General features: G+C 58.0%; 1 protein-coding gene and 1 long non-coding RNA gene across 6 annotated transcripts; one reads left to right on the top strand and one right to left on the bottom strand.

Moving 5' to 3' along the window:
- Window positions 1-1,259: 1,259 nt before the first annotated feature.
- On the bottom strand, window positions 1,260-11,896 carry LOC100340649 (DNA dC->dU-editing enzyme APOBEC-3H). Of its 4 annotated transcripts, XM_070052943.1 has the most exons (9): window positions 11,588-11,896; window positions 10,679-10,816; window positions 9,387-9,543; window positions 7,593-7,878; window positions 7,360-7,474; window positions 3,236-3,392; window positions 2,742-3,009; window positions 2,442-2,552; window positions 1,260-1,505 (listed from the first exon to the last, which is right to left on the bottom strand). In XM_070052943.1, the coding sequence occupies exons 3-9, from the start codon at window positions 9,393-9,395 to the stop codon at window positions 1,480-1,482; spliced, it is 972 nt and encodes a 323-aa protein (XP_069909044.1). In that variant the 5' UTR covers window positions 9,396-9,543; window positions 10,679-10,816; window positions 11,588-11,896; the 3' UTR covers window positions 1,260-1,479. The 4 variants fall into 4 exon arrangements, with proteins under 4 accessions (XP_069909044.1, XP_069909041.1, XP_069909043.1 ...); XM_070052940.1 differs by lacking the exon at window positions 10,679-10,816 and having other exon boundaries at window positions 11,588-11,895; XM_070052942.1 differs by lacking the exon at window positions 10,679-10,816 and having other exon boundaries at window positions 2,742-2,809; window positions 11,588-11,895.
- Window positions 11,720-14,622, top strand: LOC103348386 (uncharacterized). 2 transcript variants are annotated; one of them, XR_516801.4, is made up of 3 exons: window positions 11,765-11,906; window positions 13,325-13,461; window positions 14,371-14,622. It is a non-coding gene; the product is annotated as an uncharacterized lncRNA (long non-coding RNA). The 2 variants fall into 2 exon arrangements; XR_011380288.1 differs by lacking the exon at window positions 13,325-13,461 and having other exon boundaries at window positions 11,720-11,906.

The raw sequence follows: 14,622 nt of genomic DNA, 5'->3' as shown, positions 1-14,622 counted from the left end.
GTGGCCATCTGGGGAGTGAACCAGCAGATGGAAGAGCTCTCTCTCTCCCTCTCCCTCTCTCTCTCTGTAACTCTGACTTTAAAATGTAAATAAATCTTAAAAAAAAAAAACCTTTTATCATTCTATTTGCCTTCTGAAAGCTGGGCTGCCTGGATGCTATCATCCCTTCCTTTTCTTTCTTTCTTTCTTTCTTTCTTTCTTTCTTTCTTTCTTTCTTTCTTTCTTTCTTTCTTTCTTTCTTTCTTTCTTTTTATTTGGATTTAGTTATTTATTTGAAAGGCAGTTGAGAGAGAGAGAGAGAGAGGCAGAGAATCTTCCATCTGCCAGTTCTCTCCCCAAATGGTTGCAATGGTCGGAGCTGGCCCAGTTTGAAGCCAGGAGCCAGGAGCTTCTTCTGGATCTCCCATGCGGGTGCAGGGGCCCAAGGACTTGCGCCATCCTCTGCTGCTTTCCCAGGTGCATTAGCAGGGAGCTGGATCGGAAGTGGAGCAGCCGGGACTCGAACCGGTGCTCACATTGTAGCAGGATTCGTGTACTGACTCAAGACACCAAGGCCTATTAACAGGAAGCGGTCTTTTATTATGCCGGCATAAGGCCCAGGTGGAATTCTTATCCAAAATCCTGAGCCCTGAACAAAGAAGGTTTTTTTCCCCCCTTATATATGGTTTTAAGCCTCTTTGTCTCCCTTAAATGGTCACATGCATGCATTTGATTGGCTGTCCTAATGTTCCATGGTGGCCACAGGAATTGGGGGTGGAGTTCCTGAGGATGCTCCAGCCGCCGGGCCAGGGTTAAGGCCGCTGCTCTGTGCCAGCCAGCGGAACCGGAAATGGCGACATAGACGCAGACAGGGACTCAGCCAAAGCATCACAGGCAAGCACCTTTCATTCCGGGACAGCCACCTCCCTCCTGCTCTGACCTCGCGACGGCTCCGCCGCCTGTAGCCACGTCAGTTAGCAAGGAGTCTCAGGAAGAGACAGAGGCCTCTCCACGGCGCGGGAGCTGGCGCCGCGCGCGGCAGCCGCACCTGCTCTCAAACACCTCGCATGAACTTTGACCCAGTCTACGTGGGTACTCGTTAGACGCTGAGAAGGGACCCAGATGCACAGACCCAGGGGCTGCTTGGACCCCAGAGTGAATTCCAGCCTCAACACGGGATTTCCCGGTGCGTTGTTCTCTTGGTGCTGGAGGATTAAAAATTCCTACTTATTTTTTGATGAAGGAAAACACCTGATTGCCCCCTGAGAAAGTAACCTAGGTTTTTCAAAATTTCAAAGCATCTGTATTTTTTTCAATTATAAAATGATGAGCCCTCCTCCTCCACAGAACAGAAATGCAGGAAGGGAGAACAAAAGGTCTTTGGGGCTGGGGCGAGGGCGGGATCTGCAGAGCTGGTGGCCCTCCCGGGGAGGCCACGCCACGCTCGCTCGCTCGGTCACTACAGTCACTACGCTTGAGGCTGAGTTTGCTGGAGGCATCCTACAAATCGCTCAGACTCCAGACCTGTTGAGAGAAAAAGAGAAATTAGGGGAGCTGTGTTGTGGCAGAGGGTAAAGCTGCCCCCAAGATGCCAGCCTCCATGTGGGTGCCAGTTCCAGTCCCAACTGCTTCACTTCCCATCCAGCTCCCTGCTGATGCACCTGGGAAAACAGTAGAAGATGCCCCAAGTGCTTGGGCCCCTGCACCCGCGTGGGAGACCCGGATGGAGCTCCTGGTCCTGACTGTGGTCTGGGCCAGCCCTGGCCGTTGTGGCCATCTGGGGAGTGAACCAGTGGGTGGAAAACCTCTCTCTGTCTCTCCCTCTCTCTCTGTAACTCTGCCTCCCAAATAAATAAATAAATATCAAAAAACAAAGAGAGGGGTTGGCAGTGTGGCAAGGCAGGTAAAGCCGTGGCCTGCAGTGCCAGCATCCTACATGGACACCAGTTCGTGTCCCGGCTGCTCCACTCCGATCCAGCTCCCTGCTGTGGCCTGGGAAAGCGGTGGAAGATGCCCCAAGTGCTTGGGCCCCTGCACCTGCGTGGAGACCTGGATGAAATTCAAGGCTCCTGGGTTTGGTCTGGCCCAGCCCTGGCTGTTGTGGCCATTTGGGGAGTGAACCAGTAGCTAAAATACTTCTCTCTGTCCCTCCCTGTCTCTCTCTGTGACTCTGCCTTCCAAATAAACAACTAAATCTTAAAAGAGAAAGAGAAATTAGGAAGCACCCATTGGTGTGAACCCGCAGGGGCTGAGGGAAGGAGACGTGGCTGTGCAGACAGAGACGAGAAAAGGACGGGACAAGGGGCCAGGCAGGCGGGAGAGAGAGGGAGGTGGGAGGTGGGAGGTGGGAGGGAGTGGGAGGCCCTGGTGGGAGAGACGGGAAAGGCAGGGGTCTCCAGAAGAGAGGTGGGGGGAGGAACAGGAAGGGAGGGGCGTGGGTGGCTGGGCACAGCATCTCCCCTTCAAAATCCGCGCAAGCCGCTCCTTGATGCTGGCGCTGCATTCCGGTAGCTTCCGCCAGGCTGGGAAGGGCTTCGCTTGGTCCACAAAGGTTTTCCAGCAGTGCCGGAACTCTGAGATGGAGCAGGGAGGCCAGTGAGGCCTGTGGGGTGGGAGCCGCGGCGGGGGGGCCTTCCCTTCCCCTCGCCCCTCCCCAGGGCTCCCCCCCCCAATTCTCCCCTCCAGGTGGAGTCACACATCTTGGGCCCCAGCCCCCAGAGGCTCCGCCCTCCTGGACCTGCGAGCCCAGCCCTGCCTCCTACCCGGGAGGCCCATGACGGTCACTGGGATGTGGGCCTTGCACAGCAGGTACAGCCCCTGCTGGAAGTTCCTGAGCCAGTGGAAGTACAGGCGGGAGGTGAAGATTTGCAGGCGCAGGTTGCAGTGGCTGCCGGCGAAGTCCAGCAGCTTCCGCGCGCACAGCGGGCAGGGGCTCTGGGAGAGGGAGCAGGTGAGCTGGTAGCTCTGGGCGGGGTCCAGCCCCATGGCCTGGATCGTGTCAACAAGGCACACTTCTACGTGACGACCTTTCTGGAGAGGGTCCAGAGAGGGAGGGAGGGAGGTGTGGACGGCAGAGGCTAGAGGGCTTGTGGCTGGAGGCGGGGCTGGGGACGAGGGGCTCCCCTCCCCCACTCGCTCAGTTTCCCCAAAGCACCCACAGCTTTGTTCGAATTGGGCGAGGGTCCCGGAGCCCAGAGGGGAGGGCGTGCCAGTGCCCGCCCTGCCTGGTGGCCGCCTGCGCCCGCCCCGCACACACCTGGTTGCACAGGTAGCCTCTGTGGAGCGGGGACCCGGTGGGCGTGGCCAGCTGGTAGCACAGGTAAGGCCGCCTGCGTCGGTGGGGCTTCGGCACCCGGCGCTGGTTGTTGAACTGGAAGCAGAAGGTTTCTTCCTCGAGCAGACCCATGGCGCCCCTGTGCAGCAGGGAGACAACAGAGAGGCAGAGCGCACTGCCTGCCGTCACCCAGCCTCCTCTTCGGGCAGGGAAGGGAGGAGGGCAGGCAGGGAGAAGGGGGCAGGACGGGGGTCTGGCCGCGGGGAGGCCCTGCACCTGTCGCTGCCCTACTGTCATTGTCAGTGTCACCTCCCTGAGAACTGTGGGTATGCCCTTCCCTTGCACAACTGCACGTCCCACCTGGGCCCAGGCCCTCCGTGCAGCTGGCAGCTGTGGGGTTCCCACAGGCGCCTCCACAGGTCCAGTCAGAACTTGCCTCTCTGGGGAGCGAGGTGATGGAGACTCGGGTGTGCTCCGACTCTGTGACTGTGCCCCAGGCAGTGAAGGGAAAAAGCCCTGCGACAGAGACTTTGCCTGAAGGGCTCACCTGGTTTTCACCCCTCCCAGCTGTCATTACAACCTGCAGAGTATCCAATTGTTGTCTTGCTTTGTATTGCTTTAAAGCTTTATGTACTTAATTTCATTTTATTTGAAAGGCAGAGAGAGAGAGAGAGAGAGATTGCCAAAGCCAGGAGCCCAAACTCTACCCAGGTCTCCCACATGGATGATAGGGACGCAAGCCCCAGGGCCATCAGTGCCGCCTCCCAGGAAGCTGGACGGGAAGCAGAGTTGGGGCCTGAGCCAGGCACTGTGAGGGGGTGTGGCAGTCATCCCCATTAGCGTCTTTGGTGCTGTGCCCAATGCCTGTCCCTATCTTGCTTTTTTAATTATTTTATTTTATTTTATTTTTTTGTCAGGCAGTTAGACAGTGAGAGAGAGACAGAGAGAGAGAGAGAGTTATAGACAGTGAGAGAGAGAGAGACAGAGAGAAAGGTCTTCCTGCTGTTGGTTCACCCTCCAAATGGCTGCCACTGCTGGTGCACTGTGCCATCCAAAGCCAGGAGCCAGGTGCTTCTCCTGGTCTCCCATGCAGGTGCAGGGCCCAAGCACTTGGGCCATCCTCCACTGCACTCCCGGGCCACAGCAGAGAGCTGGACTGGAAGAGGAGCAACTGGGACAGAATCGGCGCCCCAACCAGGACTAGAACCTGGTATGCTGGTGCCGCAGGTGGAGGATTAGCCAAGTGAGCTGTGGCACCAGCCCCCTATCTTGCTTTTTAAATGAAATTAATATTATGTGGCAAAATGACCTGGCAAAGGTGGGCTTGCAGAACCATTGGGTTTTTGGACATTATTTGAGAGACCCACAGAGCTCCCCTGTGCTGGTTCACTTCCCAGATGCCTGCAAAGGCCTTGGCTGGGCCAGACCAAAGGTGACAGCTAGGAGTCCTCGATCGTGGTCTCCACGTGAGTGGCAGAGACCCAGCTCGCTGCCCCCCAGGGTCTGCACCCGCAGGAAGCTGGAAGCAGGGGCCCGGGCTGTGGCTGGGAGTCAGGCACTGCTCTATGGGACACGTACACCTCAACCACCTGGCCAAACGCTTGCTCTGCCCCATTGCATCCTGCTGGCTTCGCACAGAGAGCAGGAGACGGACAGAACTGGGCGCTTCGCTGCTCCCACAGAGCAGTCGCTTAGGCACCCTGGGGCTGGAGCTCTGAGGCTCATGGGCAGGCTCAATGGTCTTTTACTTTTAAAGATTTGTTTATGGCCGGCGCCGCGGCTCACTTGGCTAATCCTCTGCCTGCAGTGCTGGCACCCCGGGTTCTAGTCCCGGTTGGGGCACCGGATTCTGTTGCCCCTCTTCCAGTCCAGCTTTCTGCTGTGGCCCGGGAGTGCAGTGGAGGGTGGCCCAAGTGCTTGGGCCCTGCACCCGCATGGGAGACCAGGAGGAAGCACCTGGCTCCTGGCTTCGGATCAGCACAGCGCCAGCAGTTTTGGCCATTTGGGGGTGAACCAATGGAAGAAAGACCTTTCTCTCTGTCTCTCTGTCTCACTGTCTAACTCTGCTTGTCAAAAAAAAAAAAAGATATTTATTTATTTATTTATCTGTAAGGCAGATTTACACTGTGTGGGGGGGGTGTGAAACAGAGGAAGAGAGATTTTCCATCCGCTGGTTCACTCCCCAAATGGCCACAACAGTCAGGGCTGGGCCAGGCCGAGGCCAGGAGCCAGGAGCTTCATCCAGGTCTCCCATGTGGGTGCAGGGGCCCAAGTGCTTCCACTGCTTTTCCTAGGCACATCAGCAGGGAGCTGGAATGGATCGGAAGTGGAGCAGCCGGGACTCCAACCAGTGCCCATATGGGATATGCTACAGCACCAGTCCCAAGCTGAACAGTCTGGCTTGGGAAGCCCCGTGGAGACCAGCCTCTGTCTTTCTGGACGCTGACCTATGACTCAGGGCAAATGTGACCTGGGTGCCTTGGAACCTGCATCTGGACATGGGGCTAAAGCCGAGGGCACTGCTCCTCGGCAGGAGTCCAGAAATGTCGCCGCCCCCACATTTCCAGCCCACTCAGGAACTGCCTCCAACACCTGTTACGCTAGCGCCACCAGGTTCACAAATTGGAAATCCACTCCTGACACCCCGGCGCCAACGGGTGAGACTTCCAGTGGGTTTGAAGACAGCGGACGCCATCTCTGGACTGTGGCTTCGGATTCATTGCCAGTAGCCCCGTGGTTGGGCAACCAGGCAAGACCTCACACAGAGACACTGCTCATGGCACACACGGCACAACCAGCCCTGGCCCCCCATCCTGGGTCTTGCATGTTCCCCGCCTCAGTTCCCATGTGCTGGGACCCCCATGTTGTGGGCCGGCCAGACCAACCCTCAAGGCCGACAGCAGCTCTCGCAATAGCGGAGACGCTGGCCACAGGGGAGCTAGGTGACCTCCGGGGTGTGGGACTCGGGACCGGGGGGCTGGCTGCAGCCCCTCAGTCCAGTGAGTTAATTCTAGTCCAGGCAGAGCGAGGGCGCTCGTGTGTGGGGCAGTGGGTTAACCCACCGCTGGCGGACGCCTGCATCCCACACTGCAGCGCCTGGGTCCGGTCCCGACTGCTCTGTTTCCCGTGGGTGTCCTGCTAATGCATCGTGTGAAGCAGAGGTGATCTGGGTTAGGATCCAGGCTCCTGGCTTTGGCCTGGCGCAGACCCGGCTGTGCAGGTGCTTGGGGAGTGAACTAGGGAATGGGAGATCCCTCTTTTTCCCTCTCTCTCTCTCTCCCCCTTCCCCTCCCCCGTGCCCACCTTTCAATAAATAAATCTTAAAATTTTTTTAGAAAGGCAGTGTGGCAGAGGAAGCGCTCTGGTGGCCTCCAGCCTGTCACCTGAGCCCCCTTTTCTCGCCCAGTCTCACATTGCATTCCTGCGGCTGTGGCCACCCCAGTTGCATCCCTGGGGGGAGCTGGGAAATGGGACAGGCAGGGCTGAGCAGGGTGGGCGGGGCATGGTGACGATGTGGGGAGAAGCAAAGGGGTCTGGGTGGAAGCGGGGATCAGCGTCTGGTCAGGACCCTCAGAGCCAGGGCCCAGATGCCTCCCACCCCTCGGTCGCCGTCCTGGGTTGAATTTTGCCCCCACTAAGTTCAGAGGTGGGAGGTCTAACCCTAGCACCCCAGAGTGTGAACACCTCTGGAGACAGACCCTTTAAAGGGGTGGCCAAGTTCAATAGAGGCCCTTGGGTTGGGTCCCAACGCGGATGCACGGGGGCACAGCCGGGGCCACGTGGCCACACTCAGGTCGGAACAGAGGCCTCAGAACAGAAGGAAATCCAATCCGCCTGTGGCGGCCCCGATTTATTTTTGTCTCTGGGAACTCGAGTCAGCCTTAGGGAATGCTTCCGGAATCTTCTGGTTTCCTTGCGCAAACCCATTGGGGGGCGGTTCTCAGGCCGTGCCGGAGGGAGCCCGTGGGGGGCAGGGACTGCAGGGGGGCGGCCTCGGGGTGCAGGCCAGCAAGGAAGCGGCTCTCACGGGAGCAGTGAGGGCAGGAGGCTGGGGCAGCGGGGGTCTGGTTGGAAAGGGGGTGGCGGCCTGAGGAGGGGCCACTCACCTGAGGATGTCCTGCAGATTCTTCACCTGGACGCGGTAGTTTCGACGCAGCATCCGCCAAGGCCTAAATGGGTTTCCTTCATTGTACACAAACTCTTCCCAGCACTTTTCAAATTCTGAGATAAAAGGGGAGACAGCAGTGAGGGCCCAGGGCCAGCACAGACTCCCCAGTCCCCCCAGGGGCCCTGCAGAAGCCCCCACCACGGCGCCCCCCCACTCCACCCTGGCGCTCACCTGAGAAGGACATGGCTTCCACCTGGGCCCCCGCGCTGACCAGCCGGCAAAGCCCAGCCCTGTACTCCGGGTGTAGGTGGTAGTAGAGGCGGGCAGTGTAGATGGTCAGGTTCACGTTTCTGTGCGTGTCCAGGAAGGCAGCCACCAGCTCGGCACAGTGGCTGCAGGGGCTCCAGGACAGGTACCAGGTGACCTGGCACGGCCGCTGGGCAGGGAGCGGCAGGCGGTTCTCAAACCAGGAGAGGAAGGACTGTTCCGCGTGGTACTCGGGAGTCCTGGGCCACATCTGAACGGTGGGGAGGAAGCCGTGGGTCGGAGGCACGGGCAGAGTAGGGTGGGCAGGGGGTCCCCAGACAGGAGCCCCGGGGGTCCTCCCCTCGCTCCTGCCGTCTCTGCCCTGCAGGGTCCCCTCCCCGCATTCTCAGCCTGGCACCCGTTCAACAAGGAACCCCAGCCCCTGCTCTGGCCAACTTGTCCCCTGCCTGCTGGCTGTGGCGCAGGCACAGTGCTGTGTGTCCCAGAGGTGAGCCGTGGCCACAGGCCGCTACTGAGCCCTTGAAACGTGGCTCATTGGAACCGAGACATGCAGGTCATGTGAAACACACAGCTCGTTTCAAAGAGCTGTCTGAGGAAAAAAAAATTTGCCAGTGATCTCACGAAGAATCTTCTAGGGATTCTATGTCACAATACTGTTAGATAACATTGGGCTGGCCGGCGCCGTGGCTCACTAGGCTAACCCTCCGCCTGCAGTGCCGGCACTCCGGGTTCTAGTCCTGGTCAGGGCGCCGGTTGCCCCTCTTCCAGGCCAGCTCTCTGCTGTGGCCTGGGAGTGCAGTGGAGGATGGCCCAAGTGCTTGGGCCCTGCACCTGCATGGGAGACCAGGAGAAGCACCCGGCTCCTGCCTTTGGATCGGTGCAGTGCACCGGCCGCAGTGCACCGGCCGCAGTGCACTGGCCGTGGTGGCCATTGGAGGGTGAACCAATGGTAAAGAAAGCCCTTTCTCTCTGTCTCTCTCACTGTCCACTCTGCCTGTCAAAAAAAAAAAAAATTGGGCTAACAAAGTATTGGAAGCAATTTCACCAGCGTCTCCTGACTTTTTAAACTATGGGTACTAGAAAAATGTCAATTATGTATGCAGGATCTCCAAAAAGTTTGTGAAAAAATATGTAATATGAAAAAGTGATACATGGATTTAAAAATATTGATTAAAAAATAAACCATCTTTTCATTCCATTTTTTTCCACAAGCACTTTGAGGGCCTGTGGTGCGGGACTCCTGTCTGTTACGAGGCTGGCAGGTGTTACTGCCCACCCCACAAGTCCCTTCCACCCCCGGAGACATTCTGAGAAGTCTGAGGTCTGGGAGGGGCAGGTGCACGGCGCTGCTGGAGGTGGCACTGCTCTCAAAACCTCGGAGGCTGTGTCCAGCTGCTGCAGGGGTCACCCAAGGGAGTGAGGGGCACGGAGGTGTGGGTGGGTACGTCCTTGTGGGTCCTCACTCTGGACTGTGGTGGGGGCAGCAGGGCCAGCTTTCTGCAGACGCTCTTTCCTGCAAGACTGAGAGGCGGGGGGGGGGGGGGGCAGCCACAAGAGTGTTTGAAATGACCGCTGAGCCGTTCCAGGACAGTGCTGGTCTCGACGCAAGTCAGACACTTGAACGTGTCATCGGGCCCCGGCACAGTGCAGCAGGGACAGCTGTGGGAAGAGCCTGCGGCGACATCCTACGGCTGGTCTGTCCTGCACTGCTGGCTGGCTTAGCTCCTGCCTGGGACGTGGGTAGAGTCTGGCCGATACCTGCTTCATAAAGATCCCCTTGTCCGGCGAGGAGCTCCCGCTGCCTTCCACCTGGTAGCAGAGGAAGGTGTTGCGCCGGCCAAAGGCGCGGGGCACGTTTAGGAAGTGAAAGTAGAATGTCTTTTGATACAGCCGCCTGATCCATTTTCCAGGGACACTGCAGAGAGAGAGAGAGAGAGAGAGAGAGAGAGAGAGGACTGCAGATGGGGCTTCCACAGCCCGGACTGAAGACTGGGGAGCAAAGAAGAGGAGGGGCAGCCCCAGCTCCGGCCTTTCCCACGGGACACCCCCCAGCAGCCCAATGTTCCTGCGCGCTCATCCCTCCATCCCAATCGGAAAGGAGAAAAATGCACCAAAAGGGGGGAAAAAGCCCCTCCAGCCCCGAATCAGAGCTCTCAGCATTTCAGTCCCACTTGGAACTGACGTCGCGTCTCTGCACTCTTGCTTTTCACATCAGGGGAAGGGGTACATTCACACCACAAGCCCCTGGCGGGAGGGCATTTCCAAGGGTCCATGGAAAAATGGAATGAAAAGAGTCGATTATCTCGCGATGAGACAGCTGTGAAATCCATGCAGGGTCTTCGCACGCTATGTATTTTCCAGGACTGTCTGAAGATCTCTTGTATCTGAACTCAGGGACTCCTGCCCTCATCCTGCCAGGGCAGGCCCATTTTGTGGATGGAGAAGCAGAGGCACAGAGTGGGGGGCCCGGCCACATTCCAGAGCTGGCGCGGACACACTCGGGGTCTTCTCATTTGAAGCCACAGCCAGACCAGAAGGATGAAGCCTGGCAGGGCCTCCTCCCAGGGGAACGCATGGCAGAGAGAGAGAGAGAGAGAGAGAGAGAGAGCGAGAGAGCGAGAGAGCCCCTCCCTTACAGACTAGCAAGAAGGGGCTGGGGGTCTGAGCTAAAGCTGGGCTGTGGAGATAGAGCGTGGGCTTGGGCTGGCTCTGCAGCTCCCGCGAGATGACAGTATGAGCCGGGTTTGGGCCGAGGCTGAGGCTGAGCCTGGACCTTGTGAGATAGGAGGGAGAAGGCTTGGGAGGAGCGGGGAGAGCTCAGGCTGGTGGCGGGACCCTTCAGATAGGGGTGTGTCCAGCCGCCCAGGGCTGCATTAGCAGGGCTCCAGGGAACTGGGGACCTGCTTGTCGTGTGTAGGTGAGTGGTCAGCGTGGGTCTAAGGCTTCCTGCCCTTGCTCCGTCACCAGCACCACCCCGGCCAGGCCATGTCCATAGCTCATTGCGTCACCTTGCAGGAGTGGGTGGTTGGGGATAAGGCTTTCTTTTTTACCTCGCTTTAACAAAAGAGCATCAGGGGGCTGGCGCTGTGGCGTAACCGGTAAAGTTGCCATCTGAAGTGCCAGCATCCCATATGGGCGCCAGTTCGAGACCCGGCTGCTCCACTTCCGATCCAGCTCTCTGCTATGGCCTGGGAAAGCAGTGGAAGATGGTCCAAGTCCTTGGGCCCCTGCACCCACGTGGGAGACCTGGAAGAAGCTCCTGGCTCCTGGCTTCGGATCAGTCCAGCTCTGGCCCTTGCAGCCATTTGGGGAGTGAACCAGTGGATGGAAGACCTCTCTCTCTTTCTCTCTGCCTCTGCCTCTCTGTAACTCTGCTTTTCAAATAAATAAATAAATCTTAAAAAAAAAAAAGAGCATTTGCCCTGATGATGTCAGGTCCCCCACTTAACCTGCACGGCAATGAGACAGTTCTGGAAGATGAAGGGTGACCACTGAGGTGGTGGCCATGTTTAGGGCCTCTCTACAGGGGTGGTGGCAGACACGAAGGAGTGCCCTGTCCCGGGAGCTACGTCTTCCGCCGTGGTGTGCCTGTGACGACAGGGTGACAGCAGTTACCCCAACAAAGTGCACTAACAGAACCCCAGCCTCATCCTCCCCTCCACCTCCCGGCACCTCTGCATGGCAGGGAGGTGCAGCCCACCTCCAGGATGGGGGGGTACCCCCTGCCAGCTGGGTGGAGACAGGGGTGGGGTGGGGGCCCGTTAGGAGTCTCGGAGGGGCCACAGAGGCCCTCAGGGGATGTTGGGTGCTGCAGAGATGCCCAGAGAGGGAGAGGACCCAGGGCTGGGCTGGGAGGAAGAGGAGGAGGAGGTGGCCCAGGGTAGAGGCACCACAGGGACCACCAGCAAAGATGGTGCAGGGGGGGCTGAGGGGGCGTGGGCCGGAGCAGGCGGGGCTACCTGTGCTGGGGATTCCGGCCGTAGTGTCCTGGGCAGGCTTGTCCCGGACCTGCCCTCGGTCCTGGGCGCCTGGACTCCATTTCCTCCTCTCAGGAAGCCACCGTATCGGTGAGTGACCTCACGGCACCATCTGAGTGCAGGCCCCACCTTCTTCCTGCTTCCTTGGCGGGCTGCAGGGGCTGGGGATGGGAGGGCCCCCGGGTGGCTCAGCCCACATTTCAGACCCTCCCCCCCATCCCCGGGCAGAGCTGAGCTGGACTTCCCCGCAGAGACAGCCCCTCGGGAGCCATGGGATTGCGACTGCGAAGTGAAAGAGAAAGTAAGCTGGGGAGAAAGAGTTAGAAGCTGCGTTTATCTGGGTGCAAAGCGTTTATCTGGGTGCCCACTCGTGGGTTTTCGTGATGCGCCTTTTCCAGCAGATTGCCAAGGACCCTGTGCAGGCACGGACGGCACTGCCCCCAGCTAACCCTCACCTTTCACTCCATTTCCCACGAGGTTTTCCAAGCACCCTCAAAAGTGATCCAGAGGGAGGGAGGGAGAGGGGTCCCAAGGATGCCCCTCCCCTCTTGGACAGGGCAGGCGGGGTCCCTGCCTCCTCACCCGCACCCCTGCCCAGCTGAATGAGGGACTCGGTGCCCGGGGGAGGGGCACGCTGAGAAGACACCCAGACAGGGGTGCTCTGGGTCCCTGATTCTGCGCTTGGCCCCCCAACTGGGTCTCCACTGTCCCAGGGTGGAGGAGAAAGCCAGCCATCCCTTGAGACTGCTGGGGACAAAGGCTCCTAAGAGGGCAGAGATGGCTTAGGACAGACAGTTGCCAATGGCAGAGGCAGGACAGGGGCCCGGTGTGTGCTTGCCGCACGATGCACAGTTGTGAGGGAGCTGGATGTGGAGACCACAGACTCACTGCCTGCATGGACCCCTCCTGGCTTGCTGTGTGGACCGAGAGTGGGCAAAACACACCGCCACCCTCTGGTGGTTGGACTCCATCCGAGGACAGAACGCCCACTGAAGAATGTTTGGAGGAGTGAGCGGGCAGTGTGTCCTTTGTCTTCTTGCCTAGTGCATCCTCCGGCAGGACTTTGCTCCCGGTGCACAGCTGTGTGCTCTAGAGACAGCTGGAGAGGATGACGGGTGGCGTCTGGGCGGGGGACAGCGTCCCAACTCTGCCCAAAGTGGACTGACTACCAGTGTAGGACTTTCTCAAGGTCAAGTTTTCTGACTGAAAATAGATGGACAAAGGATAGTGACAATGGTAGAAATGGATAAATAGTTCACTGACCAGACTAGAAGGAGATGCATTTAAAAAAAAGTTTGAAAGGGAGAGAGAGAGAGAGAGAGAGAGAGAGAGAGAGACCTTTCGTCAACTGTTTCACTCCCCAAATGCCAAAGCCAGGAGCCAGGAGCTTCTTCCGGGTCTTCCACGCAAGTGCAGGGGCCCAAGCACTTGGGCCATCTTCTGCTGCTTTCCCAGGCCATAGCAGAGAACTGGATTGGAAGTGGAGCAGCCGGGACAAGACCCAATGTTCATCTGGGATGAACATAGGCAGTGGCTTAACCAGCTGTGCCACAGCGCCAGCCACCAGAAGTAAGATCTATTTTAGGGAAAACGGTAACGGTGACCCTGCACCAAGGAGGCGTCCCCAGACCCAGCTCTGCGGTGGCGGCGAGGCACAGAGGTCAGGAGGCACCAGACCCGAAGGCAGGCACGCCTGAACTCCACGCCTTCCTTCCCCAGAGACCTCGCCTGATCAACCTGATGCGGCGGAGCCTCACCGTAGGTGGACAGCATCCTGCCCGCCTGCAGGCTGCCAGGAAGTCACGCGTGGCCATGTTTTCAAGAACGCCCCCAGCAGAAGGGATGACGCTCATTCGGTCAGTCACGCTGCTTCCTGTCATTTATTGCAAAGGAAACGTTTCCTGTTGGCGCCATCTTATTTCTGAAACCTGGTGTGTGTGTGCAGTGTGGGGAGTGGGCTTGAAACTGAAAGAGGCACGCCTGGTAACAGGGTCCTGTGACACCTGCCGTGGCGTGCAAGTCCCGAAATAGCATCTTCTCCCCGTCTGTGAAAACCAGCAGAGCACCTGAAAGATCGTCTGCAGGAGTGAAACTGACGCCTCGAGCTCAATGGCGGGAGCAGCCCTTGTCTCGGCTGTGGAGGGACTTTGTTTTTATCATACAATTTCATTTAGTATAGAGTTAATCATACGGTATAAAGTTAACTGAAAATAGATCTTAGTAAAAAATAAAAATGGGAGGGACCGGCGCTGTGGCATAGTAGGCTAATCCTCTGCCTGCGGCGCCGGCATCCCATATGGGAACTGGTTCTAGTCCCGGCTGCTCCACTTCTGGTCCAGCTCTCTGCTGTGGCCTGGAAAAGCAGTAAAGGATGTTCCATGTGCGTGGGCCCCTGCACCCAGGTGGGAGACTGGGAAGAAGCTCCTGGCTCCTGGCTTCGGATCAGCACAGCTCCGGCCGTTGTGGCCATGTGGAGAGTGAACCAACAGAAGGAAGACTTTTCTCTTTGTCTCTCCCTCTCACTGTAACTCTACCTTTCAAATAAAATAAATAAAATCTTTAAAAAAATAAAAATGAGAATAGGGAGGAGGGAAGGAGTGGGAGAGTAGGTGGGAGGGCCAGTGTGGCAGGAAGAACCACCACATTCCTGAAGATGAAATGCATGCGGGCCGGTGCTGTGCTGGAGCCCGTTAAAGCCCCAGCCTGCAGTGCCGCATCCCATATGGGCACCGGTTCAAGTCCTAACTGCTCCTCTTCCAATCCAGCCCTCTGCCATGGCCTGGGAAAGCAGTAGAAGATGGCCCAAGTCCTTGGGCCCCTGCACCCATGAGGGAGACCTGGAGGAAGCTCCTGCCTCCTGGCTTCGGATCAGCTCCTGGCTGTGGCGGTCATTTGGGGAATGAACCAGCGGATGGAAGACCTCTTTCTCTCTCTCTCTCTCTCTCTCTCTGGCTCTACCTCTCTCTGTAACTCTGTCTTTCAAGTAAATTAAAATAATTTTTTAAAAGAAAAAGAAA

This window comes from Oryctolagus cuniculus, chromosome 11 (genome assembly GCF_964237555.1).
Source record: "Oryctolagus cuniculus chromosome 11, mOryCun1.1, whole genome shotgun sequence".
NCBI classification, from domain to species: domain Eukaryota; kingdom Metazoa; phylum Chordata; class Mammalia; order Lagomorpha; family Leporidae; genus Oryctolagus; species Oryctolagus cuniculus.
This window is presented reverse-complemented; position numbering and strand designations above follow the sequence as displayed.

What these genes read in the sequence shown, in the direction of transcription:
- LOC100340649 (XM_070052940.1), bottom strand. Translation starts at nt 11,667, where the DNA reads ATGGAGTCCAGGCGCCCAGGACCGAGGGCAGGTCCGGGACAAGCCTGC. An exon ending in AATCTGCAGGACATCCTCAG is followed by an intron (nt 3,393 to 7,359) that starts GTGAGTGGCCCC and finishes CCTGCTGCACAG; the next exon opens with GGGCGCCATGGGTCTGCTCG. An exon ending in GACCGTCATGGGCCTCCCGG is followed by an intron (nt 2,553 to 2,741) that starts GTAGGAGGCAGG and finishes GCTCCATCTCAG; the next exon opens with AGTTCCGGCACTGCTGGAAA.